Source organism: Apiospora marii (assembly GCF_038362585.1).
Source record: "Apiospora marii strain CBS 49790 chromosome Unknown utg000009l_segment0_segment0, whole genome shotgun sequence".
Taxonomy (NCBI): Eukaryota; Fungi; Ascomycota; class Sordariomycetes; order Amphisphaeriales; family Apiosporaceae; genus Apiospora; species Apiospora marii.
This window is the reverse complement of record NW_027117381.1, coordinates 4,106,715-4,125,231: the sequence shown is the minus strand read 5'-3', so window position 1 is coordinate 4,125,231 and position 18,517 is coordinate 4,106,715. Positions and strand designations below refer to the sequence as shown.

At 52.8% G+C, this 18,517-nt stretch overlaps 5 protein-coding genes across 5 annotated transcripts; 1 reads left to right on the top strand and 4 right to left on the bottom strand.

Annotated features, from left to right (window-relative positions):
- Window positions 1-173: 173 nt before the first annotated feature.
- On the bottom strand, window positions 174-2,534 carry PG985_012872 (heterokaryon incompatibility protein; the record flags this gene model as incomplete). The annotated part of the gene is made up of 1 exon (XM_066832638.1): window positions 174-2,534. The coding sequence occupies one exon, from the start codon at window positions 2,532-2,534 to the stop codon at window positions 174-176; it is 2,361 nt and encodes a 786-aa protein (XP_066680688.1).
- Window positions 2,535-2,997: 463 nt separating this feature from the next.
- PG985_012871 (uncharacterized protein) lies at window positions 2,998-4,328 on the bottom strand (the record flags this gene model as incomplete). Its single annotated transcript, XM_066832637.1, has 3 exons — window positions 2,998-3,484; window positions 3,545-3,966; window positions 4,038-4,328. 3 exons carry the CDS (start codon window positions 4,326-4,328, stop codon window positions 2,998-3,000), a joined length of 1,200 nt encoding a protein of 399 aa, XP_066680687.1.
- A 1,449-nt stretch (window positions 4,329-5,777) lies between these two features.
- On the top strand, window positions 5,778-7,625 carry PG985_012870 (uncharacterized protein; the record flags this gene model as incomplete). The annotated part of the gene is made up of 4 exons (XM_066832636.1): window positions 5,778-6,429; window positions 6,494-6,664; window positions 6,741-7,078; window positions 7,170-7,625. The coding sequence occupies 4 exons, from the start codon at window positions 5,778-5,780 to the stop codon at window positions 7,623-7,625; spliced, it is 1,617 nt and encodes a 538-aa protein (XP_066680686.1).
- Window positions 7,626-7,890: 265 nt separating this feature from the next.
- On the bottom strand, window positions 7,891-11,603 carry PG985_012869 (NACHT domain-containing protein; the record flags this gene model as incomplete). The annotated part of the gene is made up of 2 exons (XM_066832635.1): window positions 7,891-11,074; window positions 11,167-11,603. 2 exons carry the CDS (start codon window positions 11,601-11,603, stop codon window positions 7,891-7,893), a joined length of 3,621 nt encoding a protein of 1,206 aa, XP_066680685.1.
- Window positions 11,604-12,510: 907 nt separating this feature from the next.
- Window positions 12,511-17,791, bottom strand: PG985_012868 (uncharacterized protein; the record flags this gene model as incomplete). The annotated part of the gene is made up of 12 exons (XM_066832634.1): window positions 12,511-13,379; window positions 13,435-13,590; window positions 13,657-13,704; window positions 13,770-13,829; window positions 13,888-14,067; window positions 14,129-15,175; window positions 15,237-16,199; window positions 16,260-16,427; window positions 16,482-16,514; window positions 16,565-16,711; window positions 16,872-17,079; window positions 17,135-17,791. 12 exons carry the CDS (start codon window positions 17,789-17,791, stop codon window positions 12,511-12,513), a joined length of 4,536 nt encoding a protein of 1,511 aa, XP_066680684.1.
- Window positions 17,792-18,517: the final 726 nt, after the last annotated feature.

The following is an 18,517-nucleotide window of genomic DNA, read 5'->3' as shown; positions in this document are numbered from 1 at the left end:
ATGGATCGAAAGTGGAAGAAGCTCCTGATTAGGTCCCACCTACGATTTGTCCAGTCCTGAGGGATCTTCTAAGGGGCAAAAGGGGTAGTGAACATTCAGTTGGCATACACAAGTCTCAGGAATACCCATATTCGTTGTATTGACGGGCCGTTATTAAGCCCCGAGCTTCCTTTTTACCCCATCACCAACGAAATATCTTCCTTCTCTACCCTTTCCCAGGCACTTCTCTTCACTCTACCAATGCCCTTTCGATAGGCGATTCCATCTTCCCATTCCACCCAAAGAACATTGTAAAAGCTCCAGGTCTCCTTTTCCACAGGCTGCGGCGCCCTGAAATGCAAGCCGCGCGAGATCGCCACCACGTCGACCGGAATGGCCGACGGGCAGGCACCTATGATGCGTTTCAGCTCCACCACTGAGTCGGGACACAATTCCCCCACAATAGCTCCCGCTTGGTCTCGGAGCACCACCTTTACCCAGAGGTCGAGGCCAAACATTCTCAGCACGACGAAGTCGTCGCCGTAGAAGGGTACACCCTCGACTTGGTCATCTCGGTGAGGCTTGGCGGCCCAGAGTCGTGTATGTTGCGTGTTCGCACAGAGATACCGGCTCTGCGCGACCTGCCTGTGCCCCTCGTCGTCCTGGCTGGTGCCGATCGGGACAGGATGCCAGAACCACCGCCCGGGTCTCGACTCGTGTTCGTAGTAGTAGTAGGGAGTTCGCGGCTCTTCGCTGGTCGTCTGGCACTCGGGGTCCTCCTGGAACTGAGGTCCGGGGGCGTCGTTGCCCGCTTCCCCTCGGTGGTAACCTGGCAGGCGATCAATGGGAAACGAAATCCAGCCTTCCGGGAGGTCGTGCGCCTTGCCCATGAACTTGCATTTATAGTCGTGCCATTCGTTTTGGAAAGGGATGGGTTTGTCTTCCGAGTCCCGGGAATCCTTTGTGTGCCAAACCAACATCGGAATCACTTGGAAAGCCTCCCAGTACGAACCCGAAACTAAAGACGGGGCATTTTTCAAATAGGTAGCAGATGTCCAAGCGGTGATCAAAATCTTCCCCTTCCAGCCCGCCCATGTCCAGCTAGGGGGGATTTTCGCGCCGTCTCGTGAGCTTTCGCGGCGAACCATTGCCTCGGAGCGCCATATAAGTGATGCGTCGAAGAAAGAAACAGGGAGGCCTTGAATAAAGCCTCGAGGAAAAGCCCTTTGCATGGCACCAAAGGTACTCACGAAGGCCGACATTACATCCTCTTGGTACGTCAGGTCCCGCCCCGAATAGTTGGCGATGAGCATGCAGAGGATGCTGAGGTCCGGGACGTTCAGGGACAAGTCGAGAGGATTGAGCTGTTCGAAATGGCTCTCTACGTCACCGACCGCCCCAGCTGGCAGATCAGGCGGCGAGTCGAGCGGCGAATCGACGTCTTCATAATGCCTGGATGATCGACATATCCATTGTATCGTGTTCTCATAGAAGATGATACTTCGGCGGGAGAAGATTTGCTCTTGGAGGGTCCATCCACGTCGAGACCAAGGGGTGCCACCGAGGATGTCTTCACTTCTGGTTGTGAGGGTTATACCCGGCGCCAGTGGTAGGAGCCCCGGCAGAGATCTTGGCTGCGATGAGTGACGCAGGCCTCGCAGGCCGAATTCGGCATCGTTTCCGTCGCAAGCCACGATAGTGAGAGAAGCATTCTCGAATATGGCTGCCATCTGGCTAATATTCAGTTGCGCCACCTTCTCGTCGTCTTGTGGGATGCACAGGGAGTCCACCCACAGATATCGCTCTTCCAGCAAGGGCACGAGTGCTATGGAATCTCGAATCGTTCTTGGCAGCTGCCCTTCCAGAGTTTGCAAAGCATTTGGCTGTTGCAGACGTTCCAGATTCTCTCGAGTGGCCTTCAACATCCGAACTTGGCCCCAAACATAGCTGAGTGCAACGTAGACCATATCTGGCGCAGCCGGAACAAGGCACATCTGCTGTGTGTCGATGAGATACGACAGCGGATGAGCGAGGGTCGCTAGCCTGTCCGAGCATTTGTTGCCATGGTCTTCATCGCAGCTTCTCTTCCATTGGTTCAGTAAACCGATATCAATAAAACCGTCATCGAAGCGTCTGGCTAACACGAAGCCTGGCCCGGAAGTTTTCTCGAGGAGAAGCAGGAGCTCCACCCATGCGTAGCGCCAAGACGTGATGTCACCTTGGCAAGGGAAGAATGCATGGAGGCGCAGGTTGCCCCAGGTGAACGTGATTTCTATACTTGTGAGCGTCTTGTATTCTGGGAGCGATAGGTAAGGGGATAGAAAGGTTTCGTGGTTATGGCAGCGACTGGGTAGTTCCGAAGCTGTGATGGTCCATTCCTCATCAGGCATATCCCAGATATCGACTTTCTCCTTGGTATTCGACGATTTCCCAGTTTCATGGTAGGCTCTGACTACCTCTGCTGCTTCGAGCAGTGTCTCGCATACCTTACATGGCGTGTTGCATTCTGCCCTGGCTTCAGTGCCAGGATCCGTGTCCGACCGTGAGTTTGACATTTTATCCGCCACGCAGTTGAGAACAATCTTATCCCGGGGATCCTGATGTCGTTGACGCCGATATGTTGAATAACGGCAAAGTGAGAACCGTCGGATAACCTAAGCCGCTCTCTACCCCGCGTAATCATCTCGCATAACCTTATTATCCGACAGGAGCCCGACATTTGCCGAATGTATCTGATTGGTTAGTTCCTTTCATGGCAATTGGTTTCGAAGGGTTACTCGAGTGGTGGCAACGTCTGTCATCTTCGGCTTTCAGCGCAATTAGATCTAACCCTCTAACCCTAACGAGGTTCGATCGAAATGGTGGGGCTGAAAGCGTGATATATAAAGTATTTGAAGTCCTTCTCTTCATTTATGTACTGCTGTTTCGCGATGTCGTCGTAAACGTCTATTCTAGTGACTGTAATGGGTGATCGAATGTATCTATCCCGAAGTACTATATAAATACTGAATGATGTGTCTACAACTCGTCATCCGCCCCTGACCGACTCTGTCTAGTCTGCCTCGTCTCGTAAGTGACGAGCACCTGATCATTCCTATGAATCCTGCCTCCCGTGAGATCCGTAGTACTCTCGCTAGAGTCCCGAATCTGCTCCCGTGCTTGACTTCCCCTTCTAGGGGCCTGGCTGGCGGTAATCGAGGTCGTGTGCCCTACTGGATGCGGGCCTCGGTATACCGCGCCGGCGATCGTATCGCGGATCTTGCTGCCCGCGCTCTTGCCGCTGGACGTGACGGGGTACTCGTACGGGACCATGATGCGCAGCCCGGACGTGTAGCCCGTCAGGCTGTCGATGAAGCTCTTTAGGCTTGGCACGCAGGCGGTCAGAACCGAGAGGTTCAGAGATACTTGGTACCATACTGTCGGATCGACGGCCAGCCAGGTGACGTCGTCTCCTTGCAGGCTCTGCGGCCTCAGGATGATGCTGGGGAGCGCGACAGCTGGTACACTGTGATACGAAGGTCAGCTGGAAAAGCCAGGTGTACATCGTAAGAAGGATTGTACTAACACTATACGGACGCCAAAAAGCAGGACGACTTGCATCTTCTTGGTCATGCACGTCTGGACCTTCCACATCATGGCGATGGGCAAGAGGCATAGGAAGAGATCCGTAACGATGTTGGCGACGCCGTTGAACAGATACATGGCGCCTCCCCAGCTGGCCGACCCTAGCGTCAGGGGCTGTTTTACACCAGTATGTATCATAGCGTTTTGCACCCCCAGCCCCACGACACCCGCGAGCGTGCAGAAGATGATGAGGAGGAAGAGCAGGCGATTGGCGTTGAAGAGGTGGTTTTGGTTGATGCCGTGGACGGGGCGTTTGTGGTGCCATGGGTACCCCTGATTCGTGATGACGCTGATCAGGAGACACACCGAGATCTTTGCACAGGCGAGGACGAAGAGGGATAGCAAGTCGGCCGCGAATGTCAACTGTAGAGAACGGGTGGTGTTAGCTATTACAGTCTCTAAACACATGATAGAAGGCCCAAATCTACACATACCTTGTCGAACCGATGGAGTTGCTCTTCGTCAAGTTCGTGGACATGAATACCCAGTCCTTTATTGCACGACAGGACGACACACGCCGTCTGCGCGAGCAGTAGAGCTGCCGCGGCGATCAATGAGATGTCGTGGGCTTTGACCGTTGTCCAATTGGAGCGCAGCGTGTTCTTCGCAATGACGGCCATCATGGCATATATAAAGAAGATCAAAGTCGGCACGACCACTTTCGCCGACTGATTCTCGTTGTCGACCGAGTACCAGGGCTCGTGAAGGGTGGGCTGCTGCTCCATGATCACGGACCAAAAAGCCTGGTGGTGTATTCAGAGACACATGGGAAACGCAATGGGGGTGTGCAGTGCAGTTCGGGGAATTTAGCATGCGACAAACGTCTAGAAAGATCGTCTTTCGCCAACAGATCTACACACTTGCATACACGACAAATCCCGCCGACTGCGCTCACGCCTTTTTGTCGTTACTCACTTTTTATGCGGTGACGGTCAACGAGCAGCCAACCGTCGTGGTACGGTTCTTTGCTCTTCTCTGCATAATGCAGGGATGCTGCTGACATTAATGCGACGAGAACAGGGTCACATATTTTAGTAACACAGAGTCTCGCAGCCTGCTCGAGTGAAAACTCTTCGGTCTGGGCTCGTTACATCTTATATCACTGCCAAGTAGCAATCACCTTCCAAAAGCGAAAGTACGTTCGCAGCCTCGTACTTTCTCCTGGTGCAATCGTTGATTGTGTTTGCTTCATGCGAGATCCATCTGAACAGTTGCCGCCTCGGCAGCAGCAAACAAGACCAACATGCCGACGTTGAAAGCACGGGGTTCTGAGTGGTGGAGCAAGAGGAGAAGGGGGGTCAGACCGGCTGCCGGCCCCTGCCGAGGTTGTGGATATGCAGAGGAAATTGCTCCTATAGGCCAGCGAGTGCCTGTCAGCACTAGGCGATCGTTTCCGAATTCCGGCGGCAGGGGGATGCCCCCCTTGTTTATTTGAGGGTTATCCATCAGGAATGCCACCCACCACGTAGCGCCCGTTGCGCCTTGCGCCATTGCAATTCTTCCTTGTGACAGCGGCGCGTCCCGGGACGCTGACATGTTCCGACTATTTTTGACTATTTTCTTTCGACTCAATATCTCATATTCTGACAGAAAGATATATTTGGGCTTGTTGCCTGGGATTCTGGCATGCGAAAGACCGACGCTCACAGTTCGATGCAATGTGTATGGAGGTTAAGCGATGGGTCCCATTGGTTAGTGGCGAAGGGTAATTATTCAGCGCAAGCGAGGTGCAAGGTTGATCAAACTCGTCGGCGAATCCAACGTGGCATCGATCCTTTCTCACTTCGATCCTGCACACCGGCTGCGCTTCTAGCCTGCATCCGGGAAATCATGCGCTGCGACGCCCCAAAGGCCTCCCTTCCCGATGGGTTGGTTGGCCGTGTGCCTCGGGACCACCAACACCCAACTTCCCCAATTCCAAATGAGACAAAACGTCCGACCGAGGCCACTCACAAGGCCAGACTATCGGGCCGTAGCTGCCAACTGCATGTACAAGTAATAAGAAGCTGCTCAAATGCGTCCTTCCCAAAATGAAAGGCAGTGTTACGTTGCCCACGTGATCATTTCACTCTCGCTTTTCTGCAGCACAGCATCCCCTCTTTCCTTCAAGTTGAATGTTCTGTGCTGGTGCTGTCTCTCTCCAAGACCTGTAAATTATATCGCAATCCGTCGCAATGCAGTCAGACGACGTCGAACTGCGATCGCGGTCCAAGGAGACCAAAGCCCAAGATGGCGTCAATACCATCGACGTCGACGCCGACGACAGCAATGACGGCAAGTCCCCGACGCCGAGCGCGTCACACACGCACTCGCACCCGTACCTGAGCACCGACAGCCAGACCCGGACCCGGCGCCTCTTCTCCATGTCGCAGCTCTTCGCCTTCTCCCTGACGTACATGGGCACGTGGGAGGCGTGGCACCAGAGCATCTACTCCCCGCTCTACAACGGGGGCCCGCGCGCCATCTTTTGGGGCGGCTTCCTGGCCGTCGCCGGCGCGCTCGCCCAGGCCGCCTCCATCGCCGAGATGTCGTCGCTCCAGCCCGTCGCGGGCGCGCAGTACCACTGGACCTACCTCCTGGCCCCCAAGAGCTGCAATCGGTTCATGTGCTATCTCCAGGGCTGGGCCTCCTGGTTCGGGTACGTGGCGCTCTTGGCGGGAGTGGCCAATACGACTGCTATCCAGCTCGAGGGTATCGTGCAGTTTAACCACGAGAACTATGTCCCGGGAGGGTGGCATACTTCCGTCATCGTGATTGCTTTACTCGTCGTCTTGGGGGCTCTGAACATGTACGCTTTCCGATTGGTGCCATGGATCGAGTTGACAGGTTAGTTGCTGTCCCCCCCTTTCTGCTACTGGTTTTGAGTCATGACTAATTGGGATCTCAATAGGTGGAGTCCTTCATGTCGCCAACTGGGTAGCCTTCATAGTCATCTTTGCCGCGATGGGACCACGCCACGATCCAGACTTCTTGTTCGTGGACAGCACAACCTCAGGATGGGTTGACAGACCAGTAGTATCCTGGCACCTCGGCGCCGTCGCTCTAACTTGGGCTCTGACAGGTATGGAGCCTTGACCTTCTCCCTGTTTATATTAAACTGGGTGGTCCCGATGCTGACGCAATACCTGTGCCTTTAGGCTTTGACAGTGCCATCCACATGAGCGAGGAGACGAAGAAAGCCAAGTCGGCCGTTCCCCGCGCCATCTTCTGGTCCATCTTCATGAACGGCATCATGGCCATCGTCCAGATGTCGGTGTTCCTCATCTCGATGGGTCCGATTGACGTCGCCATGGAGGCGTACGTACCCTCGCTGGCGGTTCTGTACAACACGGTCAAGAACAAAGCCGCTGCCACCACCGTGTGGACGCTGTTCTGGTTTGTCAGCATGTCGAGCAACCTGGCCTCGATCGCTTCCGTTTCCCGGCTCAGCTGGGCTTGGGCCAGGGACGGAGGACTCCCCATCTACTTTGCTTATGTAAGCCCCCTTTTCGCCCCCTTTATTCTGGGCACCCCCCTCTCCTCGTCCTCTTTGACGGCATTAACCGTATGCTCTCAACTTGATTTAGATCGACCCCAAGCGCCACGTCCCCATCCGCGCCGTCGTCCTCTGCGTCATCCTGACGAGCCTGCTCTGCCTCCTCAACATCGGCAGCTCGACCTACGTCGTCTTCAACGCCATCACCAGCCTCTGCAGCTGGGCCCTGTACCTGAGCTACGCCATCTGCATCATGAGCATGGTGCTGGCGCGCATCGAGCAGGGCGCCGACCTCAAGCTGGGGAACTGGAACCTGGGCCGGTACGGCTTCGCCATCAACAGCGCCGCGCTGGCCTACACGCTCTACATGATGGTCTGGCTGCCGTTCCCGTCGACCACGCCCGTGGACGCCGCGACCATGAACTACTGCGCCATCGTGGTGGCGTTCATTTTGGTGTTTACGTTTGGGATGTGGTTTGGGTGGGCGCGGAAGAATTGGCCGGGGCCTAACTTGACGATTCGGGATTATGTGCTTGCGCACTCGTAGAGCTGGTCAAATTTCAATGGTGGGAGATGTAATGAAATGGTGTTAGTCTATCTGGATGCACCTTCTACGTAAGGACATAACATGTTGCAACTCAGTGACGCATCAACATTTGATCTGAAGGTGGCACCCATCCTGTCCTCTAACTGTGAAATATATGCCCCACCTGCTTCGCTTCCATTATTCAACTAGAGTAACCCAGCGAATTTTCACCGGGTCTCAGTGGCGTAATAGTATTTTCCACTGATTGTTTCTTCTCAGGACAATTCTAGACATTCTCCCAACATATCATCTCCTCCAAAGGCGTGCAAATGCCGAGCCTCACCCGGACCTCTTTCCGTCTTTCGGCCACTGGCACCGTAGTGGATCGCAACTGTTGGACAGCGCGAGCTGCTCCTGCCTGGGCCTCTGGTGGAATAACAACTTGGTATATAATATCCTCACCCGTATAGGTATATTCATGTCCCTGTCGCTGCAGCAAGCTCACGCCATTGGCCTGAAATTCCTCGTCCAAGAGGTGCAGCAGAGGCAATAAGTACTTGTCCAACCAATCCTCGGGCCCCAGGGAAAAGATGTCATCCGCGACAAACAGATCCGGTGTGAACTGGTGCTTGCCCCGTTGGAGGTATCTGCCTGTTTCGATCAAGGCGATCGGTTGGCCCCGTTCAAACCCACTGTTGGCCATCTCCTGTGGGTCAGGGAGCCAGCCCATCTGGGAAAAGTCTGCTAGCCGCCAAATTTTGAGGACGTTGGCAAGAACCGACAAGGCTGAGTACCGCACGATTAGAACCAGGGAGCGAAGGTACTCGAGCCTTTGCCACAGCTCCGTGAATGTCATGTGCTCCCCATCCGCCTCTACCTCAAGGACCATGTGTATCTCTTGTTCAAGGTCGGCTCCACGAGTAACGAATAGAGAAACGAGGTCCAGTAGTTCTTGAGCAAAGCTAACGTCGAATGCGCAATTGGTGGCGAGAGACCAGATGGAAGTCATCAATGTCTGGAAAGGAGTCTCTAAAGTCAGAATCAAGTACTCTATAGTCAGGTCCTCACGCCGTTCCCGTTTCAGCGTTTTGTGGCATGGAGATGCGCCCCAACCCACCAGGGCCCGTATGGCGCTCATACAGGGTCTTAGTCCCGACGATGTGGTTGTCATCACGTCGGCTCTACAAAGCGAACAGGCGCAGACGAGGAGCTGGGACATCGTGTTGTCATCGAGCTTTCGACTTTCAATGATTGGCAAGATGTCATCCCAGAAGCTTGGCTTATAAAAAGCGTAATGGGCGGCCTCGATGAGGAACTCGTGCTGGCGGTGTACAGTGTTTTCGTGGTAAACGTGGTACACCATATATCCGGGGTATTGTTCCGACGGCCTCGAGTTGGGCGCGACCGTTGGTTTACCGCAAAGATAGCCGTAGTTGAATAGCTTCTCACACACCAGCAACAGTTTAAGGACCTCTGACTTCGTGCATTTGTCGAGCTGCTTCCAACCGATGCCTGTTCCAAGGTCGTGAACTGGGAACAACGCACCGTCGAAAACATCAGAGACCTCGTTGTTGTACCAGGAATACGTGAATTTGTTGTCATCCCAATTCCATAGTGGCACCCTGAACAGCCGATATATTGTCAAACGAGCTTTGGCCACCTGGAGGGCAGCGCGTTCACCAGCAAAACTGCCCCAGCTTAGAATCTTCTGGCCCTCCTCGGTATCTGTAAGAAAGTCTCGCGCGGTACGATGCAGGAAGAAGCATGTCAAATCTCCAGAAAGTGCGATGTAGGGAGTTAAGCTGTTGTACTCATCCCCATACCAGGGGATGAGCTTCTTATCTCCCTGGTTATGGGCGTTTGTTGGGCTTGGGCACACAAGGAGTCCACCACATCGGTTTGCAATGTCCCGCCTCGTTGTCTCACATGCTTCCAATATCTGTGACGCCGCCGGCATCTGATCTGAAAGATCTGGCTGCAGAAGTAGATCGGTGATACCAGGCGTGGTTGCCGCCATCATGATGTAGGGGCTCAAAGGGCACCGGGAGTCTCTGCGCCCGCGTTCTTCCAGTCCCTCGAGTGCCACTTGGAGGTAAGACGCTGCGCGGGCTCTCAGATAATCACTGTTGTGGTTCATCCTGGCCCACATATCCGCATACAAGTCTGCGAGGCCGTTAGGGAGATTGTCGATGCGGTGTACCAAATCCTCCACGGGTTCGCCCTCATTGAGAGCCTTCGTAATCGTCGAAACAGTGAGGCACAACCAAAGAAAGACTCCATCGGCTTTGTATACGAGAGAGTCCACGAGCCACATTTTGAACCCCTCCTGATCTTGTGGCCAACTCTGTGTTTCCCCGATTATATGATAGTCAAATGGGATCTCAACCCCAGTTATATGATAGTCAGACGGAATCTCAATGTGGTCCCTGCCATACCTCCGAAGATCAACGAAGTTGAGCTGCTCCAGACGAAGTTGAGGGTAGGCACTCAGCCGCTTGCAAAACAGCGGCTCTCGGCGGGAGCCAAGGCAGATCTTTAGCGCCCCAGTGTGGGCGCACAGCGCTTTCAGCCCATCCACCACTTCGAGCAGTTTGAGGACACCATCACTGGGAAGCACCTCATCGAGGCCGTCAAGGAAGATAGCGATCGGCCTTGGATATCGGTCTACTGTAAGATGAAGCGCACTCTTCAGTTCCCTGTCTGACCAGTCCGTCTCGCTGTCTTTGGTTGACTTCTTATCATAATTCAAGCGGACTTCATCAACGGCGGGGACGTCCTCGAGAAGTAATTGGTAAAGCAAAGAGAACAAAAGGCCTCTTATACTCTGCTGCATCGCAGTACCGGGCCTCCAGAAAAAGTGAGAAATAATGATAGCATTGGGCTTCCATATGTCCAAGCATTTCTGTGTCTGAGACTGACCCAAAAGGTATTTAGTGAGAGTTGATTTTCCTGATCCGGGCATGCCACTGATCCAGTATACCGACTCCGTTGATCTTAGCCAATCGGTGAAGCTATCCCAGGACATGTTTTTGTTCACCCGATCGGCGTTGTCCTTGCCCCAGGAGATTTTGACTGTGCTCTGGCGTCCGTCGCCTTCGCTCCCGTCCTGCAGTACCCATGTGAAAGTGTCGGGGTGCGAAGCGCTCACTTGGTTACGACGCTCGTTCATACGGTCGAACTTGAGGCTCCGTAAGAGCTGGTCCCTCTTGGCCTGTAGCCGAGTGTCCTGGACCTGGTTTGCCACCCCTCTGATAGCAATCCCGATGTGCTCTTTCAGGGAATTCTTGGTTTGGTTGGATGTCAGGGTAACATGAGATCTCACAGCATCTTCGCTCCTCTTGGTTTCCGTAGTGACGTGCTTCTTCATGAGATCAATGGAGCTGGCGCGTCCGTTACGATATTCCTCGAGGAAAGCTCGGACGTCTACTCTTAGTTCCAAGAGATCACCGTTCATCTTCACAGACCGCTCACTGGAAAAGGTCAGCATTCCCGTCGATCAAAAAGACACTACACAGGCTAGCGCCAGGGACGAAACATGGTGTGAAGGGAAAGGTCAACTGACTAGATCCGTGTCAGCAATCCAGTCTGCAGGAAACTCTCCGCGTCCTTCAGCCTCTGGTCCAGTTTCTCCAGGCGCCTCTTCCTCCATGTCGTCTTTGCCGCAATCTTGAGCGTCGCGACCAGCTTGGCCTTGGTTGGTGGGCCGTTGAGGAAGTTGACCTCCTCCCGAAGGTCCCGCGCGGCACCTTGGCACTTGTCGGCAAGATCAAGTAGCTGCTTATCCTGAGCCTTTGGTTTCGCCGCCGATGCTGCCTCCGTGGTCACGCGGATCTGGCTAGAGAGGTCGTTGAGGACCCCTGCGCTCTCCGTAAGCGCGGGGTCTAGTGTGCCATCCTGATACACCTGTTTGGCTATCCGCACCGTGTCGCGGCCGACGCCGACAACCTGCAGAATGTTGCAAGCGAGGCTCAAGGCCGCTATAGGCTCGAGACCCGACATGTTCAAGTATGCTCAACTTTCTGTGCGTGTTGGGTCGAATGCCAAAATTGCGACTCTTCAGTTCTACGGCGGCGAGCAGGCTGGGTGAGGCTGCCTGGAGTGCGGGGAACTTTGGACTCTGACATCCCTTGATTGGAAGACTTCAAAAGGGGGTGGGGCATACGTGGCATGCAAGCCACCATTTGTTGGCGTAGGCAGTGCACGAAACGCGTCGGAAAATGATTGGATCTAAAGAAGATGTGATCATTGAAGATGCATGTATCAAATTTGAACAGTTACACCCTTTCAAGTTTCATCAATATTCCGTTCAAACGTACGGTCAGTTATTTTTGTATAGCGGAGAGAATAAGAAGAAAAAGGGGGCGGAGGCTAGTACAGAACACAACACATCTCGCATGCCTCAAAACATCTATGTCCTCACCATATGAAATCTTCAGCCTCCTGCGACAGTACCAGTCTACCAGCAGCCCCGTAGGTACCGACATCCAGGAAAAGCTACATTTCCCGCCGTAGACTGTCAATATGGCTCTCAATCGCGGCCATTGACTTGTTGACTGAAAAGAATGCTGGTGGCCAGTGCCATACATACTATCAAGCCAAGACTTACGATACCATGTAGCACGCAGACAGCTCTCAGGATATTGGTAATACTCTAGGATGAGGTTGCTTTTCGACGTCAATCAGCGGCTGTTCATAGGTTTATAAGGACATCATACAACAATAGTAGCTCATAGGACGGAAATCAACATATAGCTGGATATTCCATCTGGCATATGGCATGATTGGAGCATTTCAAACCACAGATATAAGTAAGCGAGTGTTTTCTTTTAAAAACTAAGAAATAAGCAATATCAAGTTTCTCCTGTTCGAAATATCCAAAGTCCTCACTTGATAATGACTGACAGTCCTACGGTATGGCATTTCCGTGGCCACCAGTGGCCCCGGTGGATGGCGCCCCAGGAAACTGTGGTTGGCGGACATCTGTATGCGGTCCACCTGCGTAATGCTCAGCAGGCCTAGGTATATTGCCCGCGTGTGCACCATACGGCATCTGGCCTGTCATGGGATCCCGTGTTTGACCAGGGGCTACGGTCGTATAGCTGGCGTCCGGTGCCGAATACGGGTAAGCAGGGTATCCAGGAGGATAGGCAAACCGGGGGTCACCGCCCGCCCCGTAACCGGCATAGTTGGTCGAGGGCCAGGGAGCGCCAGGAGGCGGCGCCGGCGGCCTGGGATCAGCGACGTTCAACCTCGTGGTCAGGGCGTTAGGTGCCCTAGCCTGCCCGAAGTTGTCGGAGCGCCACACGTTCTCCCGAGCCCTGCGCGCGGGGTCAACGCCGTACGTCTGATGCAGGTAGTCCGTGAAGGCCTTGTACGCGGCCGCCACCGTCTCAAAGTGCGACGCGCTCAGCACCACGGCCCGGTCCGCGTCCCCGTCGCCGTCGTTGGCCTCGAGCTCGGCCAGGGCGATGGCCGAGTGGAAGGCGTTGCGGATCTGGCGGCCGTTCCAGCGGGCGTCCTTGTTGTCGTCGTAGTAGTCGCCGGCGAACTTGGTGATGTCGTACTCGCGGATGTCGATCGCCCGGGCGTTGAGCTCGTAGCGGGCCTTGGTCCGCTCGATGTTCTTCTGGAAGATCTCGCGGGTGGCGTCCCGTTTGAGCGGCGGATAATACAGACTGATGTGGATCCGCGACGTAAACGCCTCGTCGAACACGCCGACGCGGTTGGTGGTGAGGATTAGTACGCCGGCGTAGTACTCCATGATGCGGAGGAACACTGTGGAGAGGTTAGTGGGATAATAGGGGTATTTGGTTTTGAGCTGATTACGTACCTGCCACCAGACTGTTTCGTACGAAGTCGTCCCTAGTTCTCTCTGCAAGAAAGACGTCGGCTTCGTCAATGAGTAGGATGCAGTTCCAGCGGTGCGCCAGGGCGAAGTTGGTCTCAAGAGCCTCTTCCACTTCCTTGGCTGTGGTCCCGAGGTCTCCTATAGAATGGGTCAGCATTTCTTTCAAATACTACGACCATGTACTTGAGTCTTAGAGGGACATACCGCTGGTGATTTGAAACAGCGGACGCTGGAAAGAATCGGCGACACACTCTGGGAAGCATCATCAGCAGTAAGTCCATACAAGGTGAATTGAATGACCCCCGAACGCAACGTACCAGCTGTCGAGGTCTTTCCTACACCGGGCACTCCATGTAACAGCATGATTAAGCCTTTGCCTGCGCTTCGCATCAGTATTCTGGGTCGGATATAAAAAGATCAAAAATCATCTCCTACCTTTGCCACGGACGATATCCGACTTGTTGTTTTCGTCCTTCATATACTTCCTACTCTTGAAGTGCTGTCGGATCATGGACTTCACCATGTCTTTGTGCCCAGTTGGGAGAACAAGCTGGCCGAAACCTTCGTCCTCGCCGATGACTGCAACCTCGGTCATGTTTTTCAAGTCGAGCCAAGCTATCCTAATGTCAGTTTTGTGTCTCAAGGCGGATATATTCGGAATGGGCAAGATACATACCCCATTTGCGATTGCGCAGAACGAAACCGGGGACGCGATGGGACATGATCATCAGATCGTCCTTGTCGAAAGTAGCGTCGCTACTCGGTGAGCTGAAATCCCGTGGTACAATGGCGACCGAGGCGACTGTACTTGTCGCACTGCTCATGCGCGTACCGATATGCTCGTCTCTTAGACGGGCTTCGATGTACTCGTCATCGTGAGCAGTCTCATTCTCACAACATTCCTCAACACACCAACCCACCACGATGTCGCTGTCATCGTCATCCTTCTCCTTCGTCGTCCTGGTGAAAATAGGATCGACCGCGACTTGTTCCATCATGTCTTCCATGTCCACGCTGAATACCGATTGGATCTCTGGTTTCCATCCGGGGTTCCGATTGAATGCCTCCTCAAAGTCTACAATCACTTGACTGTCAACGTCATCGTGCGTGTGCAGTGTCAAGCCAGAATAGTGCATATGCTTGACTTTGGCGACCTCGACGAAGAGCTTGCCTCTCTGCACGAGGTCTTCTTCAAGACCGGCCTTCATGGCGAAACGGACTGGAAAGATTGGAAGCGTGGAGACTGGCTTCGAGTTCGGGAACCTCGAGATGCAGAACACTTCGTTCACCGGCCCCATCCACGAGCCATTGAAATCCACGTAGACACAGTGGATGAAGACCGGGTTGTCCTCGAACTCGGCGGTGGAATCATCTCGCCAGAAGTTAGGCATCTCTTTGTTGGGCTTTCGGACACGGTGCTTCGTGCTCTTGACCTCGATAACCCTATATGCTTGCCCAGTCTGTCTGTCTATGACAGTATCTCCGGGGTTAAACAAATACCATATGTCTGCGAAGGTAACAGAATCATAGGTAGCAGTCCTGAGGAATTCCTGTTTTGGTTTGATGTAATCGTCGAAAAAGTTCAGCAGGCAACCCACGTTGTCGAGTGCAGCTTTCTCTCTGTCGATGTCCATGTTGGGGCTTTGCTCGTCGTTGACTGCATTGCCATCGCTGTTTGGAGGGCCCTGGGATGTCTCAGGCTTCTGGAGAAGGTTGAGGAGTCCTAAGTGACCTGTCAGCATCAAATTCCAAGTCAAACATGCGATGTATTTGGGCCCACTCACCTTGGAGTTTGGTTTCCTGCCGAGAAACCCACCCTCTGAATTCCGGCTCATAGTATACCAAGGACCTGAAAGGTCGAAAAAACAAAGTCGAGCCCTTCGCTTCGATGTTTCCCTCCTCGTTGATTTCTTGAAATACTTTCAAGATGGTCGTGGAGTTGATACGGATTCTCTCAGGCAGAGGTGCCTGCCCTTGAACAGTGTTGGGTAACTCGTCTCTTGCCTTGTATTCGTGTTCCAAACCTCCATGCTCTGCTGTGCTTCCTGCCAGTACCTTTCCCCTCCGAGTGCTTCTCTGGCCAGCTCGGAACTTGATGACCGGTTCTTTCAGAAGAACGTCAATCGCATAGAATTTCGTTTTGCGAAATAGTTCGTCGCTAGCCGCGGCCTTGAACCTCTCCCATTCTACACGATTCAGCTGCGGGATGCACAAGTCTATATCGGCGTCGGAAGACAAAGGCCATAATTTGGACTTTACAATTGCAGGTTTTTCCTTCCGTTTCCTTTGTTTGAATCGATGCTTCGTGTCCTCATCATCGGAGTAATGATCAAATGTACCCGAGGGCAGCTTGGTCTCAGTTGTGTTGATAGCATCCTTGAAATGCTCGGCGTCAACGGTGATTACTCCGTCCACCTTTGGTTCCGGATGCTTCTTGGAATCGGACTCCGCCAGAGCTACAGCGGCTTTGAAACACTGCAAGATTGTGTGGCCGTTCCATTTCAGCTCATGGATATCGCTGTGGTTGAGTAGGTTGTTTGCGCTGTTGTTGAGTCGAATCTTGGAACCCGATTGGTCTTTCAAGTCTTGCTGGAGTTTATTCCAGATCGCCTTGCGTTTCATGTCATCAAGTTCTGTGAACCTAACCATCAGGTGGACGGAATACCCCATTCGTGTCTCCAAATCGTCGACATCTCTAGCCACCAGGAAAAAGATGCCGGTGGAGTTGGAGCGAAGGTAGTGCATATCTGATACATCCGGTCAGTCAAGTCAATCCTCAATGCCTTCTGAAGAGGACAGCACCTTACATCTGAGTAATTCGTTGTGGTATCTTTCGGGCTTGAGGAGATATATCGCACCCCACCTTTCACCCAGGATCACCCAATCCTGTAGCTCTTCGACCTTCATGTAGGTGCCTGGGCTATTCCTATCTGTGAGGTGCACCAGTGGTCGCTGGGTTTGTAGGCATATGGCTTCTGAGAGAGTAAAGTCAGCCATTCTGCTTGTTGGAATTGCTCTTCAAAACTTACCGACTGTGGTAGTCTTCCCACATCCCAAGGGACCTTCGAGCATTCAGTCAGCTTGCACGAGTCATTTCCTAGACTCAACATACCATGAATGACAATCGTCAATCCATTGCCCCGGTAGTCAGTTGAATGGGCTGGTAGCAGGGTTTTGTTGGCCAGGTGCGAATGCACCATTGCGTTGAGTACCTTCAGCTTTTCTGGCTCTAGTATAGACTCAGGGCTGTTCGAGGGTACTTCAAGTGGTCTCAGATGTTTGACATGTATCAGTACTATATGTTATTCGATCAATATGCGGAACGAAGCATGTGGACCCTTTTTACAAAGAGCTGAAGAAGAGACATGTAGAGATAGAGGGAAACTTACTCCAGGATTGAGTATTGATTGCAAACGCACAAAGACAGGGTGATATTAAAAAGTAATGATCGCTGGTCAAGACCTCCGGTGAGTTTGATTCGTAAAGACTATCATCCGGTCCTGGTCTAGGTTGTGGAACCGCTCTCTGGTATATCCTGGCAAATGGTTCCAATGCCGCAGTCCAATTGTGCGATGGCAAATATTGTTCCACCTCGTGTGAGCCATCGACAACGACTTGGCCTTTGTACTGATCGTCAATTAGAACAGCTTCGATCAAGTGATGGCAATTGAACCAGACTTACATACTGCCGGAATTCATCCAGGCATTCGCCTTCGTATGTCATGTGCTTGGGTCCCTCCCAGAGCATCTTTGCGATTTTACCGCCCCATTTCTTGGCCTCTTCCCTCCGTAGGCCCGAGTCTCGCCTGTCGTGAAATTCCCGTGGGAACACAGGCAAGCTCACAATAGGTTTTGCTCCGCTGAAGCGGTCAATTGTGATCTTGGCTGACCCGCACTCAAGTTCACCCGAGTCCCGAGACATTTGGAGAAAGCATATCCCGATAACCCACGCTTCGGGCTTACCTTCCTCTTGGCCGGTATCAAGCTTGTAGACTTGCTCAATGCTGCAGCCTATCCATATTCGGTCCCATCTTGTGTATGCCAGTGCCCCTGGCCTCATGAGGAACCAGACATCTTCGAACCTGACTGTTGGTTCAGCTTGTAACATACGCTCGTTCGCGTGAAAGCATAGTCTCTGATACTGGTCGTTAATGTAATCAACAAGGACTTGGAGATGTTTGAGCTTTGTGTCATCTGATGTCCCGGGTTCGGTTGATTGAGTCTCCAATTTCCGCTTCAGTGCTTCGAGCTCGGGAATATGATGCATCAAAACGGCATAGGGTTCCTTGATAGTCAGGCAGCTTCCTGCGAAACTTTGGCTGACTTCGGTCAACTTCATCGCAATACCGGACAGAGAGGACTCCAATCCCTACCTTGGATAGAATGCCACCACATCCCTGATTGCCTGTACCAGCAGTTCGGAGCGTACGACAAGTGAAGTACTTCGTGTATTGTTTATGACCATGTCATGAGATTCTTGCAGAGACCTTCCCCCATTTGCAAGTCCTGACTTGGCAGCCTGCACATCAGTAACCACCTCTAAAATTGGTTCAGACTTGTTTTCCGGAGGCTCGTCGTCCTTTGAGTAAGTGAGGATACATGAGTCCCGCGGTGGGCCTGACGAATCTCTGACCGCAAAGCAGTTTGTCGTAAATCGCACCAGCGTTGGTTCAGGTTGCCCCATCGTGTGCGACATCTCAATTGTGTACCAGAAACCTATCGACTCTCGGCGTTAGCATTTACTCTCCTTAAAGGGAATGGGATATCTTAAGAGGGAATAATATAATTCTCTCGAATAAAAGATTCCTCTTTCTTCGTAAGACACTGGGATAATATGGAATAAACAATAAATCAGGAAGGAATAAACCCCGAAAGTCGCTTACCAAGATTGGGCACGGTCGGTTATTGGAAGCATTTCAATTCTCGACTAGCACAAGATTGTCGACAATTGAATCGCCTGAAGAAGGGACGAGATGAGGTTGGCAGTTATGTGTACTCCCGATAGCTCACGTCGGGTTTGTGATGTCCGAGTAAGATAAGCACTAGCAGATACTTCTCTGCTGTG